Genomic DNA, 11546 nt, shown 5'->3' on the forward strand with positions numbered 1-11546 from the left:
TAACTAGTCTCCAAAGTTCCACATCCCTTATCCCAGGCAAGTCTTTATATATCTTATTTATAATTAACATCACAACGCACAGGTACATTACAAAAAGTACAAATAACACAAACATCTTCCTTTGGTCACACTCTTGGCTACATCCAGACCTATGTAATTACTGAACAAGTGGAAAATAAGATAAATGATAACGATTTTCCAACTCGTTCCTTTAAAAATGGGGACGAAGGCCCTTTGTCAGTGCGGGGGTCACACCTTCATGGAGTCGCCCAACAAAAGACTGATCTGCCTTCTAGGGGCATAAAGAGAACACTGAAACCCGAGTTTGGAGATCTCAACCTCGCCCGACCTCGGGCAGAGCTGGCGGGGCAAAGGTCAAGTACAAGATCTCGCGAGTTTCGGGGTCATCTGGGAAAACACACGAGACACTTCTCTGACGCATTTCCGGGACGCCGGGGGCAAAGGGAAGCCGCGGTGGATGCCGGGGAATCGGGAAAATGGTGGTCACCAGGTCTACACGTTCTCGGGCCAAGATGCAAGTCGCATCCTCTGAAAGTTCCCAGCAAAAGGTAGGAGAACCCAAGTCTCCTCCGTTTCTCCTCGTCGCTTCATAGAGCAGCGCTCAGGCAGGTGGGGCGGCGCTTAAGGGCCGATGGAGAAGGCACGAGCTTTCGGAGTGCCGCGGTAAACCAAGGCTCTGTGCCTACCCTGTCCTGAAAACTGTTTAGTCCTCATCACGGTCTTTTTTAAGGCAGTTCTTACTAGTAAGGAAAAGGTTAGTTAATTTGCCTTGTATTGTTCAGCAACTTAATGCAGACGCACAGATTAAGCCTTTTAAGCTTATTAACACCACTGTACCAAGGAAGATTAATTCCGGTCACCGTGCGCGAACATCAATTAGTGGGACTGGAGAAAAGGATATCGTTTTTACATGGGGAGGCTGGCGGTGGCCCATCACCCAACTCTAATGACGTTAGAGACCGTGGTGACACCGCCTGGTGACCCTCCTCTGCCACATTCTTAGTTTTCTGCAAGGAAGGGAACTGAGCAGCAATTCTCTCCTGGTACGTGAAACCAAGGGCAGCGGCTAGTTCAATTAGTCTGTACCTGAAAACATCTTTGCTGAGAGTATTTCCCCTTGTCCCTTTTGTATGGGTCGAAATGTTTATTTTTCTTTAGAGAAAAATTTTTCTGTGTTGTTATTTGTTCTTTGCAAAGTCAGATCCAGTTCTAGGGGAGGCACTTAAGGCAAATCAGGGTCAGATCTAGCATTTAGCTTTTTTATTTTTTAAAATCTTGGGTTTTGTTTTTTGTAATAATTTTGCCTGTTGGGTTTTATAGTGTCCTTCTAAATTTTGCTTCTGCAGGGAGTGCCTGTCTTGTTTTGCCCTTGTCCCAGCCCTGCCTAAATTATAACTTGTTTTCTTTGGGTTGCAGAGTTTTGCTGAAGGGATTCAAGCATGTCCAGAAAGCAGGAAGGAATGTGGATCTGATGACCAAAGTATTACTGAATCACCGCAGACTGATGGGGATAAAAGATCAGTCCCTAGAACTCCTAAAACCAGAAAGAGGAAGAGCAGAGCTACAACCTCACTAGCAGAGATAACTGAACGATCTACTGATGGAGAGAACTCTGAAGCAGAGTCAAATTATTCTTCTGTGTCTGAGGTCCAGGAGCCTATTGTAAGAATAACCAGGAGAAGAAAGATCATAATTACACCCACCGCCGTGTCTCGTGTTAGGAAAAGGACGATAACTCTGATAAATGAGCCTCTTACTGAAGAAGTTGTCTCTGAATCAGAATCTCATGTTTCATGTATTTCTAGAATTGTGCCTTCTACAGAAGTAACAAGAAGAAGGAAGGCTAAATCTCTAACAAATCTAAGCCAAGAATCAGATGCAGAAGCTACAGCTGATGCTGAGTCATGCTCCTACATTTCAATCTCTGAAATTACACCTAAGAGAAAAACCAGAAATGTGCAGAGTAAGTTAAAAGCAGAAACTGAGAAGAAAGATACTAAGGTTGTACCAGGAAATGAAAAGCAAATCATAAATACACCTGTGAATTCAAAGGATACAGATACCAGACAGGATTCTCAGTTACCAGCAGGATTTCCTTCTCAGATAAATAAACCAAATTTCTGTAATAATGAAATTTATAATGACTTTAATGATGATCCCTTCCATAAAAATTCAGACAAAGAACTAACAGTGCAAAAACACCAACATCTTAATGTAAGGGAGGAAAAACAGACCAGTATTGCATCTCTTAGAGAAACAACATCTCTTAAAGAGGACAGTGGAATAATAGATCAGGGAAAAGAAGTTAATGGGAAAGGTTCTCAGTTGAATCTTTCTGAACTTAAGGACACAAGCCTTCAATCATTAGTGTCTCAGAAACATTCAACCCCCCAAAAGAAAACCACATCAGAGCACTCAAATCTGAACTGTGAGGCTATAATGAAATCATTAGCAAAAACATTTGCAGTTGTGGAAGTGAACAGATGGAGTGAAAAGAGAAATAGCACCATAAAAACAAGTGACATAACAAAGTTCAGTGATGATGATGAAGAGTGTACTAGAATAGATGTCAGTGAAGACAACAGCAAAAGGAGTGAAAACCTAGAATGTGATACCAAACTCTCCAAGTCTGAGCTCAGCTCTTCTCAGGAGATAGGTGATTCTGTTTTATTAGTTCTTAGCAGTGATGAAAGCCAGCAGTCCGAAAACAGTGAAAGTGAAGAGGACACTCTGTGTTTTGTTGAAAATAGTGGCCAAAGGGAGTCAATAAGTGGAGACTCGGGAAATACATCCTGCAAAAATGCATTGTTTGTAATTGATACAACTCCTGGATTGAGTGCTGATAAAAATTTTTATTTGGAAGAGGAAGACAAAGCTAGTGAAGTTGCCATTGAGGAAGAAAAAGAGGAAGAGGAAGATGATGAAAACAGTGAAGAACTGTCAGATAATGACAGAAATGAAGATGATGAGTGTAGTGATGAAGATGACTTACTAAATAACACAAAGTCTAAACTGTAAGTTTTTACCTTTATGTTTTAAAAACAAATGTTGATGTATTTGTCAGGTGTTTAATTTACCAAAAAAATATGCAATATTAGAAAAAATGGGAATTGAGAAAATTACTGCCTTTGGTTCATGATGGAAGCACTCCTCTATCTAGCATTGCTCTCATCTTTGTGAGCCACGTTGACAGACACACTTCTCCCAATGACTAAGTCTTCCTTTGGGTGATGTATTGGAAATCATCTGTTAAGATTTTTCTGTGATTTTATTTTGTAAGCAATACAAAAGGGAGGAGAAGAAAGTACCTTTTTTCTCATACATGTCCATTGTAAAGAAATTGAAAAATAGAGAAGAGTATGAGAAAAATAATCACCTCTGATCCCATCCATTATCCACCAAAAGCTCTAATGTTTGGGGTTATTCTTTAGTTTCTGTTTTCCTGTTTTAAACTTTTTTTTTTTCCTGTCATAGACCTTGGTGGTAGTGTTATCCACTGGAAAAGCAGGCAGCCTTCTAGGGCTGTGTATATTAACAGATGCACAGGCTTTGCTCTAAACCAATGAAATCAGGCTCAGGCACGTTTATTTTTTTATAAAGCCACACCTTTTCTCCCATATTCATTCTGATGTACATTCAGGGTTGAGAATTGCTGCCAGGGTACTGTAGTAGAATGACTTCACTTTCCAGTACAGGCTGATTGTGCTTTGAACACTCAGTTTATATGAATAATCAGGAAAGAAAAATACTTTAAGTCCAAGTGTACTTGCTTATGAGAATCCTTTGATTATATAAAGTAGAAATTCTCTTTTGTGTAAATATAGCCCAGACCAGATACAGAAGATTCTGATTGGTAGAATTGAGGCATGACATTTAACTTTTTAAAAAGCTCTTGGAAGATGGATGTTCATTACCATTTCATACTCAGTGGTTTAGAGATAGTACCAAATGCCCTTAATTACTGAGGGACGAATTGTAGGTTTTTATAACTTGTAAGTTCAGAATAGAAGACCTTTTCTTATTGGCTTTAGAAAATGGAAATACGTACATTTATTAACTCTTTGCCTTTATATGAAGTTAAGTTGAATTGCTAGGTACATTTCCTCCTCCCTTTTCTGTAATTCTTATCAAATCTGTGATATATATTAGCGTATTATATAACCTAATCCCTTTTCTTCCCACTTCCATACCAGAGATTGAACCCAGGGACACTTTACAACTGAATAGCCTCTTTTTATATTTTGAGACAGTCTCACTAAGTTGCTGGGGCTAGCCTTGTATTTGTAGTCCTCCTGCTGTAGCCTCCTGATGGCCTAGCACTTTTTAAGAATTTGGGAATAAGTTTGGTTGTGTTCCCAAAAAGTATTTTTAAACAATTCATTGCTCATCCTAGAGTTGGATATACTAGATTTAAAATGTATATATTTTCAGTTTTTAGGTACTCAAAAATACTTTTTAGTCATTTTATAGTATAAGGGAAGAGAAGAATATATATTTTTTAAATGCAGTGTTATTTCCATTTTGATTTAATTACTTGATCTTTATGTCATCATTTTTTCTTTCAGTCTGAAATTGACAAGTAGCAGCATAGACCCTGGTCTGAGTATCAAGCAGTTGGGTGGTCTGTATATTAATTTCAATGCAGACAAACTACAGTCTAACAAGAGAACTCTGACACAGATAAAGGAGAAGAAGAAAAATGAGGTAAGTTATTTGAAGTCATTCTAGAAGGGTCACTTCTAGAAATGCTTAGTTCTTGGTAAAAGACCAGTTTTCCCATGGTAAAATCACTTTGGCCTAATGAGCTCTTATTTCCCATCTTGCTAGAAGAGTCATTTCTTTTTAAGACGAAGTCCCATCTGTAAAAGGTGATGTTTGAAAAATAAATTTAGGATCAGTATTTCTTGATTCCATCAGTTATGATCCCAGGGGTTTGTTCTCTTCTCTTGTATATTTTTAGTTCTTAACTGTTCTGGAAAAATATAAAAGATGAGTGCCTACCTCCCTTACCTGGGGAGAAAAATTCTTATTTGCATATAGACAAAGATTTGGCTTATAATTTCAGAAGGAATTCATATTATTAGAATAATCTTACCTAAACCTTTAGCTTTGGCCAACAACTTGCACTGCTTTCTTCCAAATCTGTATTTTCTAGCCTTGATGATTCTTCAGACTTCAGACTTTTGAATCTAGGTGTCTGTTCATTTCAGTACACTCAGGCACTTGACTTTACTAATTCTTCTCCTTCTCTTCCTGGCCTAAACTAGCTTCTTTTGTATTCAGTGTGGTGATTAATGACACCAAAGTTCTCTTTCTCTTTGCATTTAATCACCAGGCCTTGTAATGGTGCCTTCCTTCTTTTTGAGCCTGTCACCAGGTAGTATAGATCTTATTTCTCACCTGCGATATTCCATCAACCTCCTTATTGGTCGTGCTTTCATTTTGTTCTTTAAGTCATCCTGAAAACTTCTAGGCTTCTCTTTATAAAATCACAAATCTGCTTTAGTATTCTTTTGCTTAAGTCTTTGAGAGGTTCTCAGAGCCTCCAGAGTGCTTTGTCCACCTGCTTTGTTTTTGCCATTGAAGACTACTGAAATTCCCTGAATATGACCTGCTCTTTCCAAACCAATACAGAGATCATAGTTCACAGCCATGGGAAACATACTTTTGATCCCCTAGTCTTTATTTGCAACTCTGTGCATGTGTAACACCCAGTATAGATCTGAGACATTAAGCGAGATTTCCTCATCAGCACTACTGCTGTTTTGAGCTGCATGATTCTTTACTGTGGGAGGATCTGTTGTGCTGTGTGTACTGTGGGAGGATGGTTAGCAGCATCCCTGGCTTCTCCCCACTAGATACCAGTAGCATTCTCTCCCCCCCTTCACCAAAAATGTGTCCACATTGCCATTTGGCTCCCATTTGAGAACTCCTGGTGTAGACCTTGTTTTAGGCTTTAACATATAGCAAGCTCTGAGCTATTAAGTAAATGTTGTACTTTCTTTCTGAGTGATGGAAAAACCTAGAATACTGCTGTGCCACCCAAAAATTGTAGGCCTGAACCCAAAGCAGGCCTACAATAATTTCTGAATCAGTAATTTCAAATAGCATTTCCAAATTAATGCTTGAACTGTATTCCTGTGAAAAAATTTGAGAGCTAAGGAACAGTTTTACTTTCTTACATTGGGGAACATACTATCCTGCAGTTCCTTTTTAATCACAGTTTTATGAGAAAATTATCCTAGGCAAGTAACAAAAAAAATACAGAGGTCATTTAGGAACAGATTAGCAAATTTGATGACAAAATTTTAAAATATAAGTTCAAAATGTTGAAAAATTATGTGAAAATCAATTTTTGTATTATAGCTTCTGCAGAAAGCTATTGTTACACCTGATTTTGAAAAAAACTATTCCATTCCACCATACAGTGAATCAAAACGTCAACTTCAGAAAAAACGCAGGGTAAGTACAATGACTTTAATTTAGAATGCTTATGTGTTTGTATCTTCAGATTATGTAACATGTCTGTACAATTAAACGTGTATATATATATTTTTAATTATTGCAGATATATAAAGGCCATAAAATAACATTCCATAGACCCATTTAGTGCTAATTTTCACATTTTTGCAGCCACAGTGGTACATAGATACAGCTTTTTAAAATACACCTTAAAAACAGTAGTACCCAACATACAGGTTCACTGTCTATATCCCTTGGCACTTTTTTTTGGTACTAGGGATTAAACTCAGGGGCACTTAACCACTGAGCCACATCCCCAGCCCTATTTTTATACATTATTAGAGACAGGGTCTCACTGAGTTGCTTAGGATCTTGCTAAGTTGTTGAGGCTGGGTTTGAACTCAAGATCCTCCTGCCTCAGCCTCCCGAGTTGCTGGGATTACAGGCATGTGCTAGGGTACCTGGCTTATCCTGGCTTTTAAATCTGTTTTACCAAAGGCTAGAAGCTCTCTATTACACTTTTACAGGAAACTTATAAGCATAAAAGTTCCCCAGAGAACTTTAAGTTGAAGATAGTACCCCAGTAATGTCACTAATATGGGGTACCCTGGCAGACTGTAGGCATTATATAAATACTTGTTGTATGAATGAAACAAAACTGATTAATTGCTAGGAATTTTCAAAAGAATAGAATTTTATTTTAGAAATTATACAAATTTCTGGGCTAGTTTGCAGTGACTGACTGAGACATGTCAGTAACTGAATAAATATGTTAACATTTGGCTATGATGGCACCTGCCTGTAATCCAGCTATTTGGGAGGCTAAGTGGAAAATTCTAAGTTTGAGGCCAGCCTGGGCAACTTAGTGAGACCCAAAAAGTGCTGGGGATCTAGCTCAGTGCTTGCCCCTGGGTTCAATCCCCTTTACTGCCCAAAAAGGGTAGGGGGGAGGGGTGCCGGGGAAGATTAATATTTACACATAAGCTCCAGACATCAAAGTGTTTTTATGTATTGTCACTTACACGGATTATTTTAAATAAAAATTGGAGGTGTGTGTGATTTTTCCAGCAAGTCATTAGTTACTTCAGTTACTTGCTGAAATAAAAAATAGATTTTAAGGAGCATTCATTTCTGACTCTGATAATGCTATGCCTGATTTCCTAAAAAAATCTCTTTTTCTGATTTCACTTAATTCCTTTTATAAAGATGATTCTGGAGAGAAATGCGTTCTATAAAGAAACTTTTTTATTTACAAAATTTTCTGTATATATAATTGGGGGGGATGAACATATAGTTTTATTAAAGTTAGAATGTTTATTTTTGAAATCTCAACCTCAGAAAGAGCGACAAAAAACAGCAGGTGATGGCTGGTTTGGTATGAAAGCTCCAGAATTGACAGATGAACTGAAAAATGATCTCAAAGCACTGAAGATGAGAGCAAGCATGGACCCAAAAAGATTCTACAAGAAAAATGATAGAGATGGCTTTCCTAAGTATTTCCAGGTATGAACAAATAAAATACTGGTTATAGCCTATTGATTTTAGTTTGGATAGTACAGTGATCTTTTTACTCCTAAAATAGATGAATGTTTATAATGTGCATATCTTACGTTTGAAACATATCTGCTTAGGCCAGGTAATGTCCTGAACACAGTTCAGACAACAGCCAGTTTGTAATGGGTTCCTAAAGAGAGAGACGTTGTTAAAAATGATAGGTGGATTTCCAGGTTAACTCTCTAATGGAACTTACTAAACTTAAGGGTTAATGTAAGTGTATGAAGAGTGCTAGCCCAAGTGCAAGAGACCATGCCCGGCAGAGCAAATTCCCCCAGCAAATGCTGAAAACTCATTTAAAAGTTGGTTTTCAAGGTATTCTTAGATGAAAGTCCAATCAATTTAGCCTCAGGTTTTCATTCTTGATTACCTTTTTGTCACTTGTCAGGATTAGATAATAGTCTTTCGTCTCCAAGTTTTGCTTTCTTTTGTAGTCCATCTTCCATGTTGTACCAGTCATATGTTCTTTAAGCTTGGCACATACCTGGAATCCTGGCAACTTGGTAGGCTGAGGCAGGAGGATTGCAAGTTCAAAGCCAGCCTAGGCAACTTAGCAAGACTTTGTCTCAAAATGAAAAGGGTTGGGGATATAGCTCAATGGTAGAGCACACCTGGGTTCATTCCCCAATACAAAAAAAAAAAAGAACAACAAAATTTTCGTTCATTTTACAACTCTGCTAAGAGGTTTTCGGGACCCTTTAATTTGGTCCTTAATTTGCACCTAAACCAGTTCACCAACTCTTTTTGTCATATAGCCTTCTTAAGCTCTCACAAGCTCAGCTACTCAGTCCCTTTCTCAGAACATGTATGTACCAGTATTTACCTGAAATTCTACCTATACATATCCAAGCTAATGACATCCTTTTCTTTTCCTCCTTTTGGTAGAATTTGTCATTCAGTGTTCAAACTTCTGTACTGTTTCATTCAGTGTCCATTATGTTATGCTTAATTTTTTAGTTTTCTGTTTTGGTATTCTTTAAAACTGGACCCTTGCTAGGGACTAGATTTGTGTGTTTGTTTCCCCAGCCTATCACAGTACCTGGCACACAGAAGGCACTCTGTACTTTTAGTCAGTTGAGTAATCAAATGCAGAGCAATTAGTAAGTAGGCAATATTTATAATAGTCTAGGAGATCAAATAGGTCTGTAATAGAATTTGTATTTCATTGGATTAGAAAACTAAGTTTATATGAACTGTTCTACTTTTCTTCTTTACCTTTACTATTCACTGTGAATTTAACTGTACTGTTTAGTACTATGTATATAAAAGAAATTTTGGACCTACCATATACTCTGTCATTAGTAGCACCACTGTGCTAACAGGTGATTTATTTTAGCTTAAAAAAAATAGCAAGATAAACTTTAATACTGGTATAAGCTTGTGTTTCACACTCCTTTTGTAAATATACTTTATTAAAGCTACACTGAAATATGGAAGCAACAGTGACATTTAGGCTTTGTATGACTTATTTCTTTCAATTATTCATAGGTTGGAACCATTGTTGACAATCCAGCTGACTTCTACCATTCACGAATTCCCAAGAAGCAAAGGAAAAGAACTATTGTGGAAGAACTGCTGGCTGATTCTGAATTCAGAAGGTAATAGAATTTATATTTCATTTTATAATATCTATGTTTTTTTTAAATATGCAGAAATCTGTAAAATTTCAGTTAACTAAAATATTAGCTCATTTAAAATAATCCAGTTATATATAAATGTGAATATACATTTTCATAAGAGTAACAAAAGTAATTTAGTGCAAATCTCTTTAATGTCTGGCATACTTAAAGACAGTAAGAAGCCAGGCATGCTGTTATACTCCTATAACCCGAGACTTGGGATGCTAAGACAGGAGGATCACAAATTCAAGGCCAGTCTCAGCAACTTAGCAAGGCCCTAAGTAACTTAGACCCTGTCTTAAAATAAAAAACAAAAAAGGACTGGGGATGGCTCAGTGGTTAAATATCCCTGGGTTTAATTCCTGGTACTCAAAACAAAAAAGACAGAGCTTCACATCTGTTTCTGCAGAACCACACATCATGTAGTGCATGTAGTGTCTAGGAAACTTCACTGTATGCTCAGGAGAGAATGAGGGTAAAGGGCAATTACTGCCTTAGTTTTTTGTTGTTGTTTGTTTGTTTGTTTTGTTTTTTGGTACTGGGGATTGAACTCAGGGGCACTCACTCAACCACTGGGCCATATCCCCAGCCCTATTTTTTATTTTATTTCGAGATAGAGTCTCACTGAGTTGCTTAGTGCCTTGCTTTTGCCAAGGCTGACTTTGAACTTACATCCTCCCTTCGCTGCCTCCCAAGTTGCTGGGATTACAGGCATGCACCACCGCACCCAGCTGCCTTAGTATTCTTGTGAAAATAGTTTTTACTGAATGGATCTGTTGATGGGGTCTTCAGATCATATTTTGAAAACCATTGGTTTCGTATGTTTTCTAAAGTTCTATGAAATATCTGTGAGTTATATTTGTTTTTTCAGGTAAGTGTAAGCTTTTTGTTTTGCTTTTCCTTTTTTGCATTTTTATCTCCACTTAACATCTCATATTTAACATTGCCATGGGTCTTTACCAAGCTGTGTGAGGGCAGAAGCTGTAGCTGAGTAATCTATCCACTGCTCTTAGTTCTCAGTATGGCTCCTGACACATGATGGCAATTTAGTATATATTGATAAATAGTAAAAGTGCAAAAAGATTTGAGATTTAGAACCTTCTCCATAAGATTATATTAACTACTAATATCTAATGGGTTATACTTTAGAAAACCTAGGTTTGGTTTTTCTTTCCAGATACAACCGAAGGAAGTACTCAGAGATCATGGCTGAAAAAGCAGCAAATGCAGCAGGAAAAAAGTTCCGTAAGAAGAAGAAATTCCGCAATTAAGACTCACGAAGCATACCACAGTATTTTATGTCACATCTTTGTTAAATGAGTTTTAAAAACTAACACCATCATGTAATTTAATATAGACTGGTTCTGTTTATAGTGATTTTTGTTTGGAAATAAAGTTGATTAACAGAGAATTCATCACTTATCCCTTGGAATAAAAGTAGGTGTGGCTACAAAAGATCCATCCAGGCTTAGACTGTTCAAGGGAAAAAGAACCTCAATCATTTTAAGATAATTAACATTTTTATCAAGTTTCCAATACTTGGTTATTTAAAGAAAATTACAGATAGGTAGGAAGTACAAAGTTTGCTAATATGTTCAAAAAACTAAAAAGATCAAAAGATGCATAAATAATACTATAATTACTATGTAATTTTGCCTCTGTGTGTATGGGGGAGAAAGTGGACAAAGAGTGATGTCCTATAATTAGGTGCCCATTTCAGAAAATTTGTGATGTTGGTTCTTTGCCTCTCTGTGGACTCTTAACAGCCAGTCCCACAAAGCCAGTGGTCTTCAGCTTACCTGCTGTGACAGCACTGAAGAGCCCTATTTTACTAATAAAGAAACTGAAACTGAGTTATTTCAACTAAAAAGAAAGTTGGTGAAGTTGGGA

The 11546-nt window shown here is 37.3% G+C and overlaps 1 protein-coding gene across 1 annotated transcript; it reads left to right on the top strand.

Annotated features, from left to right (window-relative positions):
* Nucleotides 1-434: 434 nt before the first annotated feature.
* On the top strand, nucleotides 435-11067 carry Dnttip2 (deoxynucleotidyltransferase terminal interacting protein 2). The gene is made up of 7 exons (XM_047562760.1): nucleotides 435-569; nucleotides 1438-3035; nucleotides 4587-4725; nucleotides 6388-6483; nucleotides 7822-7986; nucleotides 9526-9635; nucleotides 10834-11067. Exons 1-7 carry the CDS (start codon nucleotides 498-500, stop codon nucleotides 10925-10927), a joined length of 2274 nt encoding a protein of 757 aa, XP_047418716.1. The 5' UTR covers nucleotides 435-497; the 3' UTR covers nucleotides 10928-11067.
* Nucleotides 11068-11546: the final 479 nt, after the last annotated feature.

The sequence above is a fragment of the Sciurus carolinensis genome, chromosome 1 (genome assembly GCF_902686445.1).
Source record: "Sciurus carolinensis chromosome 1, mSciCar1.2, whole genome shotgun sequence".
Lineage (NCBI taxonomy): Eukaryota > Metazoa > Chordata > Mammalia > Rodentia > Sciuridae > Sciurus > Sciurus carolinensis.

Bases quoted from the DNA above. Each gene is read 5' to 3' on its own strand.
- Dnttip2 (XM_047562760.1), top strand. From the start codon at position 498: ATGGTGGTCACCAGGTCTACACGTTCTCGGGCCAAGATGCAAGTCGCA. The intron at 7,987-9,525 runs GTATGAACAAAT...AATTATTCATAG, and splicing joins GCTTTCCTAAGTATTTCCAG to GTTGGAACCATTGTTGACAA. The intron at 9,636-10,833 runs GTAATAGAATTT...TTTTCTTTCCAG, and splicing joins GCTGATTCTGAATTCAGAAG to ATACAACCGAAGGAAGTACT.